The sequence below is a fragment of the Syngnathus typhle genome, linkage group LG17, assembly GCF_033458585.1.
Source record: "Syngnathus typhle isolate RoL2023-S1 ecotype Sweden linkage group LG17, RoL_Styp_1.0, whole genome shotgun sequence".
NCBI classification, from domain to species: Eukaryota; Metazoa; Chordata; class Actinopteri; order Syngnathiformes; family Syngnathidae; genus Syngnathus; species Syngnathus typhle.
The window spans coordinates 7,204,463-7,220,789 of record NC_083754.1 but is presented as its reverse complement, the minus strand read 5'-3'; the positions used below and the strand labels follow the sequence as shown (position 1 = coordinate 7,220,789).

Sequence of the window (16,327 nt, the reverse complement as noted above, 5' to 3'; positions counted from 1 at the left end):
TAAAGAGAAGCTGTGATCAAAATATAAATCCAACACAAAAGAAATATCGCTGAAGTCGCTTCCGTTGGACACAAATCATTTTTCATGCTCATCTGGATACGATATTAGTCCCGGTCTTTCCTCTGAGCAACTTCAAGCTCTGAAGCATCGCCCCTCACGCGCGGCGGGCGCCTTCGAGTGCTTCAACGGGAAACCAGCAGGGTGCAGACACGAGCTTTTGTGCACAATCATGTGAAGGCGCTTTCAAAAAAATAAATAAGTCTTAAAAAATCAGCTCCGGACTTCTACTGAGAGGTAGGTGGGTGAGGGGCTTAATGAAATTGACGTCATGGGAACAGCACGGGGGTGTGACCCCCCCCCCCCCCCTCCCTCTGACTAAAAATGACGGTGTTTTAACACACGAGGAGCGGGTGAGAGAGTGAGTGAGTGAGGGAGCTTCACACGGCGGATTGCGCGCGCGCGTCCACAAATGCCTTGGCAGCGGGAAAGAGTGGATGTGTTGCGCATCTCCTCCTTTGACTTTTTTTTTTTCTTCTTTCGCCCAAGTGGCCAAGATCGTCTTCTTACTGCCGCTGCTGGAGGAAGGATTATTACTGTGATGAGATTATTGGGTGGATCAGCTGTTTGGTGGTGGACGGATGAGATGCGCACTTGACCAGCATCACTTCTCCACTCTCTCTCTTCCTTTCTTTTCTTTGCGTGCGTGCGTCCACTCTCTCATTTGGAAGGACGCCAGCTTCAGCGGAACCTCGCAAGTTGGCGCCGATAAATTCTGACATTGTCTGTCAAGCATCAACTAATCGATTCTCAAAAGAGAGAGGAGGGGGGGAAAAAGAGAGAGGGGGAGACTCGGAATTTTAACGATCCCCCCTCTGCCTCCCCCCCCCTAATGAATATGCAATCGGGCACGTTTGGCTCGGCTCGGTCCAGCTTCACGCCTCGCTTTCTTTTTTTAAACAGCGGGAGCTGCAGCGGGGACTGATTCTTGCTGATTTCCTCTTTTTTTTTTGTCCATGCAAGACCTGCAGTGGAAACATGTCTGGCCACTTCCCTGAGAGGACCTCCGCTGTCAGAGATGGCATTCTGGTCCGGCACTGTCGCCTCTAAAGTGCCCCGGAAGATCTTGTTCATGTTCACCCTCTCCCTGTCCGTCACCTACCTGTTCTACAGCTTGATGAGCTGCTACAACTCGCTACGGTTCCCGCTGCAAGACAACTTTGCCTACCAGGCTCGGTCGGCCGGCACCGAGGACACCACGCTAGTGAGGGATCAACTTTACGCCACCTCGCCGGGCCTCGCCGAGGCTCGCTTCAGCACGGCGGTGTCCGTCGTGGACCGGGAGGCGGGCCAGGAGGAGGGCGGGGATCATGTCTGGACCGGGACCCAGCGGGCGTCCGCCACAGAGCCGACGCGCCTCCGGGCGGCCACGGAGGGCGATCCGCGGCTTAACTGCACTTCGGATTACGGCGAGAAGAAGCTGCCCCAAGCCATCATCATTGGGGTGAAAAAAGGGGGCACCCGAGCCCTACTGGAGGCGCTCAGGGTGCACCCGGACGTGCGGGCAGTCGGGAACGAGCCGCACTTCTTTGACAGGAACTACGAGAAGGGTCTGGACTGGTATAGGTGAGTCCTACGCCGGCCTCTTGAGGCTTCAATGATTCGCGAATCGAGGGATACCACAAATGGTCCCCGAGGTGCACATTAGAGTAGAAATGCCTGAACAGTTACCTTGAAGTGTAAGTAGGAGGTCCATTTCTTAAGCTGTACCTTGGGGGGGGGGGGGTACAATGAACGGTCAAGTTCTCCTTTGTGTGTGAAATAGTACAAAAGAGTTGCCTTGGAATCTGGTAATGAGCCCTAAGGGCCACATTAGTGTAGCGGAAGGGCCGCAATGTCTTATCACAAGGGTGGCACCTTGAAAAGATTTTACACTTTCGGAACATGCTCAAGTCCTGAGGGACACAGTAGTGTTGCTTTTCCATGTAGCGGTACAACATCTTGGTACCGGTAAAGCTCTGCTGTGACACTTGACCTTATTGACTTGGGAGAAGGAGGGGGGATATTTAGACGTGCTCTGCATGAAAACAGCACAAATAGTTCTTTTGAAGGCTGTACGTTGGAGGGTTACAATGTCTTGTCACTATAGGGTGGTAACCTGAAAACTCTTGAACGGTACCTTTAACGGTACTATGTTTAGTAACTAGGCTGGTTCTGCTTCAACACTTCACAATTACACTCCATACAGTATTTGCGACTCGTGAAAAGAGTACAAATAGTTACCCTGAACTCCAGTAATTAGCCCTCAGGGACGAGTTGGGCTCGGCTGTGCCATACATTCACCTGCGGCATACCTCGCCAATTTTGGACACTGGATAATTAGTCCTTTGTGGTACAAGGTTAAAAATAGAGTCCGACTACTACTGTCTGTCTGATACCGTGAATGTTAGCTTGTGTCGTTTCCAGCTCATAAAACATTTGGCTTTTGACACTCCGTTGAAGTTCTCCAACTTTGTGCCAATGCTTTTCTGACTGGAGTGTGTTTGTGTGTGCGTGTTTACGGCGCCTTTCATCAGCCTCGCCGCTGTTGACATTCCCCCTGACTGCAGCTTTATTAGCCAGAAAAGAACCCAGTAGATCATCGGTGTGTTTGCGAGCAAAGAGGAAAAAAAAAAAAAAATCAATTTTGAAGGTTCACCCGTGGTCAGTTGGTCACGCCTCGCTTGGACGCCGCTCATGCTTTAATGATGATGTCCGAGCGTGGGAATTCAACTTTTTTCGGGCGAAGGGAGTCAATGAGCTGTCGAGATGGAGTTTTATTCATTTGCTGGTTAAAGCCGGATTGCCGCTGTTGGTCGGTGAGCATCTGTTTGGTCTTCCTGCGCTGGCATGAGAGGCTTGTTACACGCAGAACATGATTCGCTCACATAAATACAAGCGACTTTTAGGGGCCCTCGAATCAACAAATACCTTTCGAGGTCTACATTCAACTACTATCTGGCTTGGTCATGTCCAGGGGCGTAGCTAAATTTTTTTCTGTTAAACTGGGGGGGCTGCTTTATTTATTTTTGTAGAACTGATAAGTGTTTTGCTGCCATGGTGTATCATCTCCAGGCAATTCAGACCGTTGGCATGTATGAGCGCTACAGTTGACTGCATCATCAAAGAGAAGAAGTTATGCTCTCGTCTGAGTCACCGATGAAGATAATTTATGCGAAGCGTGTTACGGCTTGTTTGTAAATAATGCATTTCCACGCTCGTCTCTACGCCTGCTGACATCCGGGCTAATGCGCACTTAACGGACGCGGAATTACGATGGGTTACAGATGTTTACAACCATTTGACATTGGCGCTCTTCAGAAGAACTCCTCGTAAATTTCAGGCGCCAACACCTGCTCCGCATTTGGACGCCTGCGATAAGTGAAACTGCGTGAAATAAAACGCCGATGCATCATGAGGGTGCTTATCACATGGATTGTGTTTTTGGGGTAATCCGTTGTTGAGGTGCCAGGGAGTGTTGACGAGTACACACGCACACACGTGTGTGTGTACTTGTATAGATGTATAAACAGGGACCAGTTAAGCATTTAAATTGATTGGTAGATTATTATTTTACGTTATTATTAGATTACGTTATTTTAGGGCTTCACATGAAGCTTTGAGTGGTTTGGGGAGCCTCAAATGGGCTCATGTTGGCGATCGCTATCTTTTTTTAGTGTTTTTATTTTAGCGCTCATGGACACTTCCTCCTGTGTGTTTTGGGATTAATTAGCAATGTAGCTCTATCTTTACTATGCACAGAGGACTTCCAGCCAACTGGCACTTGGAACGTTCTAAGAGCGGAGCCGCCGTGAGAATTTCAAATCATCTGCTCTCCTGAGCATGACTCAACCTCACTTCACCTATCTGTGTTCCGGAATTAATATATTAAAACAGGAAAAAAAAAAGATATTACACTGTTGAATTTGCATGCGCCGCGTACTGTATGCAGCAAAGTTCCGTTTTGTATGCAAGTGACGAACCGGCCCTTATTTTCATTTGCGGCGGATCTCCTCGGATCACCTTCAACAGTCCTCTCAGCTCGGATGAAGGCGGGAGAAGAAGAATCCGTGGTTGTTTTGTACGACACCCAGGCATGATCCCCTCGTTATAAATGACGTCGTTTCCCCTCATCGGATTATCCCCATTCGGCTAAATCCCACTTGAAAATCACGTGCAATGAGAGGTTTCCCAACCGGCCCTGCTGAATGAAAGTCGTTGAGGAATCCTCAAATGTCCTTGCAAGTCATTCACGGGGAAATTGCATTTCACTGACTTGAAACTGCGTCGGCGTTCGACAACAGCTCCGTTATAAGTTTGGCGGCGTTAGCATCGCTGGCGCGCTCGATATTTACACGGCAGATAAATCAGGCGACGGTGAACCAGAACAAAAGTGCTCGCGAGGTTTGCGAGCTCTAATATCTCTGTGTTATTAAAATGACATTTTAACCCCCCTGTGCAATAAAAGGCGAGGGGCCGAGCCTATAAATCTCTCTTAGCCCAACACCCTCCTTCGGGGCTGCATGGCGGCGTTGAGAAATGACTCATCGATAGGTTCCTGCTTCGCGGCGATTAGTTCCAAAATACATTGTTTTCATTCCGGTATGATATATATATTTTTTATTGTTAATATAAGAGGGGAGCTTAGAGACTTTCCATCCATTTTACAACTGAAACTTTGGTATCTGAATTGGTATTGTATCAGAGTATCTTTCTCAACCTTTTGTCGTGAGCTACTTCATCTTTTTTCTTCACGTTTAAAAGTCTCTGACTGTTTTTCTGAAAGAATTTTCAATAGTGTCACAGAACAAGACGTGCCATTGTCAAGGAGCCGCGGCATCTCGCTGGCTCGATGCGGAACATGCGGAACTGAAACTTTTCCTCAGCGGCGCAGCCGAGCGCATTCAAGCGTGGAAAAGAAAGCGATTCTGTCGAGGCGGGATTCGCGAGATAGCGAAGGTTCATTCATAGCAACGCTGTCAGTCGAGCAATGGCGGTCAGGAGGCGAGCGCCCGGGTGACAACGAGGAGACGGATCGGAGTGTGTATCCCAGCGGCGGAAAGTCGAAATCCAGTGTTTATCCAGGGCTTAGCGCCACTTTTCCCTGACCTCACCGGCTTCCCTGTTGACTCCTCATCTGCGGGCCAGCAGATCTCCCTTAAGTGGTCGCTCGCCGTCGATTCCAGCTGGACCAGGCCGGTTCTTCCCGACACAGAGGGAATCTGTCGACGCCTGATAAGACGGTGCCAGGGCTCACCGGGACAGGCGCTGGCTGCCGTCGAGGAATTCCATTTTGAATTTAGCAGCGTGCCACCAGTCCTGACAAAACACTGCCTTCGGGCTCTTCTGACTCCATTGTATTCCCCCTGCATGGTAGCATTCCAAACGGGCTGCAGCCGTCTTGTGTTACGAATGTTTTGGTCTTTTTCAGCCATCTTTGTTTCAATCAGACATTTCTCAGGAACACTCAAGGGAAAATTAGCTCCTGACACCTGTTTCACAAACTGACGTGAAATTGGGTGGACATGTCTATCCAAAGAAAACGCACATTGTCTCAGGACAGGCTTGAAGTTGAACACAAAATCAGCCATTTTGGATTCAATTAGCAATTTGTCACTCAGTAGCACTGCCTGGAAAATAGTTTCACTGATCGACACAAAATCGGGTGGACACGTCTACCATAACAAGATGCGGAAAAAAGTCAGAATTGGCCATGCTTGAAATTAAACAGGAAGTTGATCATTTTGGTTTCAAACAGCCATTTTGCAAATTCCAAAGCAAACACACAGAAGAGACTCAGTCCAACTGAGCCCAGATTACAGGTACTCCACAACCGGACCAAAAATTGGATTGAAATGAGAACGGCGTTCTCACGAGTTAGGCAAACATGGGTGCTTAGCAACGCTCCTCTTGAACAAATTACACGGATGAAGCAAACGTTTGGCAGAACATGGGTGTTGAAGGACATTTAATTGCCACCTGGATTACGTTCCCATCTCTTTAAGTACAGCGGTTGGCAAGCAATGTCGTTCAGTTTTTTTCAGTCCGTCCGTCTGTCTTTAACTCAGATCGTTCAGTTGGTTGGATTTTGTTTTTCTATTTCTCATCTTAATAATATCAATACTTCCGATAACTTTATAATAATGGCAAAGTGAGATTTGCATGGAGTTTCATCTCTTCTGGTCTATTACTTTGGCTCAATAGAGCTTCAAATTTGCTGTGGCCGATGAATGGGTTTGATCGTATTGTGCTGCCGGAAGTCGTAATAAAACTCTCTGGCCCCTTTTTGCATACTGATGGGGACTTAAAAAAGAAAAGTGTAGTTAATGGCTATAGCCAATTTCCTCTTTTGGTCTTGTTCCCAATTGATGCGCCATTCCGCTCTCACTCCGCCAGTCACGCTCGGATGCTTTCAAGTGAAGCTCTATTTGACTATATTTATTTTTATCCCACTCTTCTATTAGTGTAGTAGCCGTGGGTTATGCTTTGCCCACCGAGGCTCGTATCTTCTCGGTGTTTGCGTCCATCAAAAGAGTTACAAGGTACACGTCTGGAAATGAAAGTGACACGGCCCTGTGTGTCAAATCATATTCTGTCCAGACGGAAAATCAAATGTACGAAGATGACGTCATTTTGATGCGAGGGGAGGTGGCAACGTTTTACACTCGGGCACGTCTGGGCAAATAAGTCTACCCCGGGACAAATGCATGTGCCAATCATACTTGTCAAGATTCCAATTTTCTCCCCACATCTCTGCATGCAACGTATTGGCTGCGGGGGATGCTGTCTTATGACGCAGGCTCATGCATTTGTTCAGGGGGGCTGGGGGGTGGGGGGTGACAGGAATGGTGCCGGAGCCAAGATACAGTCACTGTTGGGAATATGCTTCCGAGGTTTGTCCGTGAGCTGACTACTTGAATAATAGGCCGAGGGACCGGCTGCTATTAGAATACGTCCCATTACGTGTCCGTATGGCTCTGTCCATCACGAGAACAAACTTGGAAAATAAAAATGCTGATCATACCCAAGACTGATAAAAAGATGATTAATAAAAAGACAAGCTCTCGCTTTTGCTTTGATGATATTAAATTTCCAAAAGGTCAAAGACTGACTTGAGCAGAAAAGCTTTCTTAGTTCATTCAATCCATTAAAAAGCTTAAAAAATGGCTTTTGATGTTTCAACACGGCATCGAGTCAAAATGGAGTGCAGTACATGGTTGCAACCAGTAGAGGCACTGTTGCTTCACGCTCGACTAAATTCAGTAAAACATGATCACGCACGCAACGATAACGCCAATTTGTTTTTAACTTTTCAGCTAAATAATCAAACCAGATCTCCCTGAGTATTTTCTCCTCCTTTGCCCATAAAAAAAAAATTGGCGCCGTCGCTGGTGTTCCTCGTAGCGCTCGCTCATAGATTTGGTTTTTGCTTTGACACACACACAAGATGGCTTGTCATTGTCAAGAATGAAGTGACGCAAAGGACAATGGCTTTAATTGCCAAGGTGCTTGGAGATCATTTACACCCCCCCACAAAACAAACATCATTTGCTCATTGTTGATGGCGACTCTATTCAATTTTACCTCGAAGGACTCGCAAGGCGTGCGCTAATTCTTGTGTTTACACCCAAAACGAGTCCAACGGTCTGATTGGTTGCCAAGTCCGGCGCCGCCCGTTGCCTTTCAAGTGCCTGGTGGCTTCATGTTTACTTATTCATGCTCGGCTCGCTCCCCCAACATCACCGCGGGGCGTTCCGTTCGACTCGTTTTCGCGCAGCGTGAGGCAATGTACTCCGTCGCCGTCGACAGCGGCCCAAAGGCGGCCTACATACAGCGAGACGGATGGACGCTTTGATGAGCGGCCTTTTCCTAATGTTGTGATGCACGAGCATTGCTTTTGGAATCGCTGTGATCTAGATTGATGGACTTTTTTGATTCAGAAGCCAATCATTTGCAATCCGAGGCTCTTTTTCGTTATCCTAGAAGACGTTTACTTTGAGGACCAAGGCTGCACTTTAGGGGGAGATTCTGCTTATTAATTGGAAAGTTCCGCTAGCTTGTTGTGCACCGAGACAAGTCGTCCCTCGTGGGCATTTTCATACACGCGCATATCAATAATTCACCAGCCGCCCACGTACAATTAAATCAATATTGAATTGTGAGGAGAAAGTGGCAGCACTTTGAGTACAAATAGGGCTTCCAGGCACAGAAAGAAAGAAATCGCTCGCCTCTGTCTCCTTCTGAATTTCTTGTATGTGCTTCTGTTTTGGATGACATCATCGCAAATTGCTAGCCTTTGCGCCGTGTTTTTACAAGTCGCTAACGAGCGGCGGATGATCTCGAGTCATTGACCTCCAAATTTGCTTTTTTCTCAGCGGCAACGCAGTGTGACATTTTATAATCAATCTCTCTAATGTTGCTGCTGAGCATAATTTGGTTTGGTAATGCGTCGCGCGGGCGCCATCCGCCTCATAACTTCAAAACGGGACCAATGATTGCATTGAAAGTTTCTTTTTGCTAATTGCGTATTTCGATTTCAAATGACACAAGGTGAAAAAAAAAAAGTCCTAATGGTTACTTTTGAATAAGTCACAAGCGGGGCGAATGATGAATTCAGTCAACCGCTCCTTCCATAAAAACTGAAAGGTTTGATTAAAGGACCATATGGCTGAGAAAAGAATAAATGATTTGTCCGTGAGACTTTTTACAAGTGCACTGACAACTTCAACTGATGACTATTTGAAGGTAAAACTGCTTTCAGTTGTTTTCCTGATCTAATCAAACTCTGGTTTGTTTCATGTACACAAGCCAGAAGCCCTCCCCTTCTCTCCCCCACCCAATTCCGAGTATGAATCGACTTTTCCCCCGGGCAGACATTTCCCTTTAAAGACCCACGGAACACGGCGGGCCACTCTGCGCGACGAGGCGGGCGTCCTAATTGATTGGTGTAATGAGCGAGAACATGCTGGATTTTCTTTTGGACTCAAGGTCAAGCCATCAAAAGCCACATCCTCGTAAAAGGACCTACTTAGCATGAAAGCGTAGCACGGACGAGGTGAGAAGGTGGATGGCGTGACTAATGGGTTGATTTAATTCAATTTATTGCCTCCATACGCGACAAGGCGCTGGCTGCAAGATTGAGCTGGTCGTGAAAAGAAAGAAGGAGATTAAGGCCCCTCTCTAGCTCCTCTCGCGAGCGGCCGCAGCGCTCCCTCATGTCATGCCGGATTTGGCCGGCCAGATAGCAGCGTGTATAAATCCGCAGAACTAAATGAATATAGGTCCACGGTGAAATGGGACTCGCAAGCCGGTTTGCTACGAGGCTTCTCAATCACACGGGGGGGCCGCGCTCACCCTCGGATGGGAATTCATCATAAATGAAGGCTTTGTCAACACGTCCGCAGAGGAAAAAAGCCTTTTGGAATTCGTCGTAGCGGCCCAAAAGGAGCGCTGTGGTGCATGGCGGGCAGGCTAACTCCTTTAGCCTCAAGCACTGACGCGTTTCTTTTTAGGTTTTAGTGTCGTACACGCCTTTTTCTGCTAAGACATCATATTTTGCTACAAGATGGTCGATTCGGAAGTAGAATCCCAGAACTGACAAATAATACGGCACTTTGCCTAATTGATTTAAAATGACGACGGCAGAATCGTCACGCATGAGCCTTGAATGTCATAAAAAGTCCATATTATCAAAGTCTGCAGAGTGATAGTTTTGGAATGTCCACTTCAATTTTCTTCATGAGAGCACATTTGAATTGATGGCCGCCGTCACGTCGGTACATGGCAGCATATTGAGCCGCAAACAACATTGGCGCCAATTACTATTTCCCACATTTGTGATACAATCTGCTAGCGTACACTCTCAGTTGCCGTGTTGCAAAGCCCCTCGTCTCCCTCCCTCGCTCTCGCTCAGGTTTTGTTTTGCAACACGGCTCATTTCTACCGGAATAAACACAGGCAGGCCGCGCGCACGCCGAATTCCACAAAGGCTTTCGATCTGCTGAAAATTAATGTGCCATGATAATTACTTTGGTAGCAGAGAGGGAAGAAATTTCACACTTTGGGTTTGATCACATGTCGTGCAATTTGCCTGATTTAATGTGCAAGGCGTCGGATCGCAAACGCTTGTCGTGTTTCACGTCTCAGCAGACGTGCAAAAACGACGCACAGCAGACGTGCAAAAACGACGCACTGGCAGCTGTCGGCTTTAACGGCGCTTGATTGAGAGGATCTTGACTTCTGGTAGTCGTTTGACTCACGTGTGGATTTGGACTGTTTGGTCATAGTGGAAAAGGTTTTTGTGATATCTAAACTATGATGACAAACATTCACCAATAGATGCTCCATTCATACAAAAAGCCGTCACGAAAATAATAGAAGCCGAATTCCTTTGCTTTTTTTTCGTTGACAGAACGGCGGCGGATGAGAGCCTCAATATTGAGAGAGATTTAGCAGAGCTTCTTCACAAAAAGTAAGACAATAGTAGTAGCAATTTTATCAGGCTAATATAAAAAATACATGCTGTCAATAAAAATTATTCAATTTTCAAAAATAAATAATTATAATAAATAAATAATTCAATTTTCACCAATAAATAAATCGCCCACAAATGCAGCTGTCATAAGTCCCCTCAAAAATAAACTTTCCAGTAAAAGAACGGATGACTAGAGAGAAATACTGCCAAATTATTTCTGCTTTTAATGAGGCTGTGGGTTGAACTGAATTGACATCATGGAGGCTGTGACCCCCCACCACGACTTGTAAGTGCTCGCCCACTGATTTGCGTCACGATTTCATTGTGTTTCTTTTTTTTTTAATTTCCTTTCAACTTTTCAAAGTCGCCTTTGAATTTTTATTGAGAAAATGAAAGCAATCAGCCAACCTCCTGTTATTGACAGGCAATTAGCAAAGAGGAACAAAAGGTCTGGGAACAAGTCAAAGAAACTATTTGAATGACTTTTTGTTGATGGGATGGATAAAAGGAAAAATTCTGAAAAAAATAAGTTTTAATCAACCCAATTTTATGGATAAAAAACTTTTAGTTGAATGCAGCACATATCAGGAGATCTTGAAAATGTAAAGCGGGCCAGATTAAAAGACAGGACCCTCGCATTGATTACTAACAGATTTGTGTTCACTCACTTGACAAATACCTTCATAAACATTATTAAGCGTCTTATGTTTCGCATCGTAAATAGTAACGGTGCGGGGAGGGAAGAAAAAAAACACCCAATTCAGGGTGATGGATGTTTAATAATACATGTCCTCGTAGGCAGCCGTGTGCGCGCACGTTTGTGTGTGTGTGTGTGTGTTTGTGCGCATTTTATATATAACCTCGTTGAAATTCAGCAACGGATAAAATGAATAATTCTCAGTTTAGAGATTAGCCTTTTTTTTTTTGTCTGTGTGCGTGCGTGTGTGTGTGAGGCCGCCCGCTTTCCCGGGAGATAAACATCAGATTTCATCCGATTTGATTGTCTTCATCCGATGATACGGACGCCATCAGATGCCAGGCATCATTTTTGTTGTCAGCTCGCGTTTTGCTCAATTTGGCACCGCGTCAACTTTGCCCAGCCAGCACCTTTCAATTCAACACAAGCATAAACATGCCACCACTGGCCTAGCATGCGCGTGTTTGTGTGTGTGTGTGTGCGTGTGTGTGCGCACACTTTTCGATTGGATGATGTATTATCCTGCTTGCTGGCCTGTAAGTGGGAGTTTGTTTCTGCTCCAGAGTTTGAATGATGACGATGGCGACATGTCCTTTTTGTTTGGCTAAAATTAAAATACTGGCGTGCAGACAAGTAGAAAGCTTACCAAAATTCAAACGTGACTGACTCATATTTGGCCAGAATGCATCAAAGTGGTCTGATTTATACGTGCATGTAAAGCCTTATGTTATTCCCCCACCCACCCACCATGTTCAATGAAGGAAATGTTGTTTAATCCCGCCGCGATGACATAAAGCTCCGGGCATCATTTTCAGCCGGGAGGCTATATACGTGACACAAATTGCCCGAGACGAGATAAATAAATATAGAAGTAAAGTTGTGAGAAACGTGAAACGCACACGAGGCGCTGCAGTCATATATATTGTTTATGTTCCATTAATATCTCCCAACATCGCCGCCTCTGCTCTTCTCTTCATGAAAGCGTACGGCACGCAGCGCTTTGGGCTATATCGCGCTCACCGTGCGATGCGCCCGAGCGCATCTCGCAAAATAATAACGACTCCCTGAGAGGAACCGCATCAAAAAATTACATTGCATTCTCATGGTTGGAGAGATTTTCTGTTTTGATGTAATTATGTCACGCCCGACGGCAATTTTACATTTAGTGCGATAAACACGGTGATAATCGGGGCAATTTTGGATTTTTTTTTCCCACCACCTTTAAGATCAAAGTTAGACAAAAAACAATTCTTGAATGATTATCCCGGCCGATAATCCGGTGGTGTTGGGTATGTGCAGTTCAGTTCAGACGGCATACGTGTGACTTGAAACATAGCGACAGCCAATCAGGAAGCTGTTGCCGCGCACAAAAAGAAGACCGACTTTTTGTATCGATTGTTTATATATTGTGCCTCAAGTCATGACAAACGACAAGTTTGTCAATTAAAAGCTAAACTCAACCTAGCTTTGTCTATTTCTTCGTTATTTAAGGTAGTCTGGACGCCCTCAGGCACCATGCTGCCTCCCATAGGTCAACATTGGTACTACAACAGACAGCTACTGTGCCGATCAAGAGTCGGTCGGACAAGCATGACTGCACTACCTTCTATGCGGACAGCCAAGATGCACACGACTCGAAAACCAAGCCTTCATATTTTCTTCTCCTCTTCATGCCATTAAAAATGAATAGCATGCCAACACGGGCCTCAATCCGCCAGGCAGCCAATGAACTCTGGATGCGCGGCGGGCTCGCTCGCAGATGTTAAGGCACATGAATTATGCAAAAGCCGGCGATTCCAATATTCACCACAATGCGCGTTGGCCTGCGTTGCTCGGGCGAAGCAGGTGCCGCGACACGGCCGTGTACTCACCCGTCACGCCCGGAAAAGAAAAACGAAAACGTGTCCAATTATGCAATTTTCTCTTCAATCTCAGTAATCTCATTTGAACTCGGCAGGCAGATTAAGTGGATGCGAGGAGGGAAGGCGCTCGACCGAATGGATCCCGTTCGTACCAGAGGCACTGTTTCGCCGACCAGGCGGGCGCCGCTCCAAGCCTGGCGCTCGCAAAGAAATCCAGAATTAATTGGAGGCTAACACAACTTTCCCTAGCTGTGTCCGGCTCGGCTGCCTCAACTCATCCCCCTCTCTCTTCCCATGCCAAAGCTTTACTGCTGAGTGCAACGGTTAACCTCGGTGCCCCCTTCTTCTCCGGGAATATCCTGACTCAAATTTAAAGCGGTGAGGTGGTAATTGAAAGATTGTGACTGACGCGCCGATAATTGGGGTCCACCGCAAGTTCTCCGTCTTCTGTCTCGGGGCTGGAGGCTTACTCAGCAGACGCGCTCCCGCGGGCTCCCCGATGACTTGGCGTAACCCCGGCTTTGCGAGTCGCCCTCCGACGGGGGCTATCGGCGGTCCAGCGCTCAGAAGGCCTGAGGGTAGCGAGACTTGGCGGGCGGATGGGCAGTGACCAAGCGTAGGAATTTGGCAGCGGCCATGTTTAGCCGTGAGCCACTCCACAGTGTGACACGCGACGCGTTGGCTGCGACTAATAAATCACGAACCCGCGTCGACGGCAACGTGGTGTCACTTAGATACTTGATTAGCGTGTCTGTCACTTCGCCTTACGCTTAACATGACTCCAGCTGCGAGAGTCAATGCTCGCCGCCCACGGGCACCACGCTGACGAGCGATCCCTCAAGCTGACAGTCTACCATAATGTGTCAACAAATGTGTGTCTCACTCACAATTTTCCATTTGCATATCACTTTTCAAATGTATTGAAACAGTGAGGCCGATTCATTTATCGCTAGCTAGAAACGCAGCGATCCCTCGATACCGCGCACGTTGGCCTCGCAGCGGTTGCGAGCAATCTAAGGACAGCATCAGAACTTCTTTGATTAGATGTTTCGCGAGCACACTAGCCGGCCGCAACATTGATTTTCTCACCATGATTTTGCCTTTGAAAAAAAGTCCAATGTTTTCAAAGTCTTTTGTGCTGACAAAAGTAATGAGTCAACATTACCAAGCAGCTAAGCTGTACATTTTCTTCTTTGAGCTCCAATTTGGCCATGCTAATTTTGTCGCACACAATAGATAGGCTCCATTCTCAGCATTTAAAACCCATTTAGCATGTAAATATATGGAAATTTCACTTAAGAGATTAGAGCCCAAGGACTTACATTTGATATTCTATTACAGAAAAGTGAATGAGCACAGTCGTCATTTGGCTCCATCATTGTGCAAAAGTGTTAGTAATAAAACAACTTGTAGGATTTGAAAAGTATAACCTTGCATATTTTACAATCCTGTTTTATTCATACACTATGACTCACTGATTTAGTGGAGCTGATGGCACATCCGACGCTACAGAAATGTGTATTTTATAAGTAGCTTGTACTCTGTGTGTGTGGTTGATAACTTCCCTCAGAATGTTATGTAAACAGCATGCCCGTGTTCAGATATGGGAATTAGTGTCCCGCCTAAGCGTATGCTAACTGGCGCTCGCCTCAGTCCCACCCATCTGTCAAAACCTCCGTGAAAACATTGCGAGGGACACATACGGCTGCGTGGAAAATCTTGACTCAACACTGAATAAATCATCAAAAAAGTCAGGTTTGACTTTCATTAAAGTTGGGTGGATAACTGAAATGTATTTCAATCCAAATTGTTTGCAGTCAAACGACAGTTATATATATATATATATATATATATTTGTAACAGATTAATTGGTTAGACATTCTTTCCAATAGGAAATATTGCTTTGGTTTTCGTACTCTTTGGTTTTATTCAGATATTTTCAAACAGATTCATCAGAAAGAAAGCCACAAGATTCCGTAATAGTACCAGAAACAAGTTTGTTTCTAAAGAACACCTTGTAGTCTCTGCTCCATTCCGTGGAAAAGCATCAACAACGTATCAAGCCAAGAAACGACACCCCCTTCCCTGTGTTTGAATTTTGTCATTGAGATTCATGTACTAATCGCTGAGAAATTAATTACTGCCTGGATCTCAGCTTCTTGTTGCTCCACAGCAAAGTATAATGACTTTCTTTGGCCCACGGCCCCGCAACAATCTCCTTTCTCCAAAATGCGCACTCGGAACTAAATGTCTTCATTTTCTTGCGTCCAAGGGGCACCGTGGTGTAATAATGATGTAAGTGCAATCTTACTTCGCTGAGCTAGCGTTTCTTTTATCCGTGTCGTCGGTGATGCGTAAAAAAAATATATGTATAGTAGGGGTGTAACGATTCATCGATACACATCAATTAATCGATATAATGCTCTACGATTTATTGGCATCGATGCTAAACGTAAACATTAGGGGTGTAACGATAGATCAATACACATCGATTAATCGATATAATGCTCTCCGATTTATTGGCATTGATGCTAAACGTAAACATCGATTTATATCGCCGCGTTTGACCTCGGACATTAGACGCGACTTTATTTTGAAATCCAGTTCATTGTTGCTTGCTTCCTCTTTCCGGGAGCAGTGCACGGCGTTGTTGTGTTGTGAGCAGAGCAGGCACGTGAAAGGGGAGTCGACAACTAGCACGCGGCTCCTGGGCTGGTGCTATGGCTAGTGTCCAAAAAGACAAGGAAATTTGCTCCCCTTAAGGCTTCAAGTCATTCATTTGGAAGCACTTTGGATTCCAAAGAAAAGATGACTCAACGGACAAGACACGTGCAGTTTGTAAATCCTGCCATGCGGTGATCAAATATTCAGGGAGCACAAATCTCGCCGCACATTTAAAGAAAAAACACGACATCAAAGTTCAGTGTTAAAATAAGCACTTTGTATACTACAATACTCTTGTAATTTCCTAAATAAAGAGTTTGCAGTACCTTGTTGATTTTGCGTATGAATTGTTATAAATCAGGATATTGTTCTATATTTTTTATTTAAAAAAATAGATATCGATCGTAGAGCACTATATCGCGATATATCGTGAATGAATTGCAGCAGGCTTTAAGATATCGGCAAATATCGTATCGTAGTTCTTTGTATCGATATGATATCGTATCGTGACAAAACCCGCGATTTACACCCCTAATGTATAGTTGTCCAATGAAAAGCAGTGTTTGTTTTTAAGGCACGATGTCACATAATTGG

At 45.8% G+C, this 16,327-nt stretch overlaps 1 protein-coding gene across 1 annotated transcript in view; it reads left to right on the top strand.

The window, feature by feature from the left end:
* Positions 1 to 465: 465 nt before the first annotated feature.
* The window catches only part of hs3st4 (heparan sulfate (glucosamine) 3-O-sulfotransferase 4), a 49,369-nt gene continuing 33,507 nt past the window's right edge, over positions 466 to 16,327 (top strand). Inside the window, exon 1 of the mRNA XM_061304222.1 lies at positions 466 to 1,623. Coding sequence (XP_061160206.1) covers positions 1,076 to 1,623 — 548 coding nt within the window. The 5' untranslated portion in view covers positions 466 to 1,075. The remainder of the gene's footprint in view (positions 1,624 to 16,327) is intronic.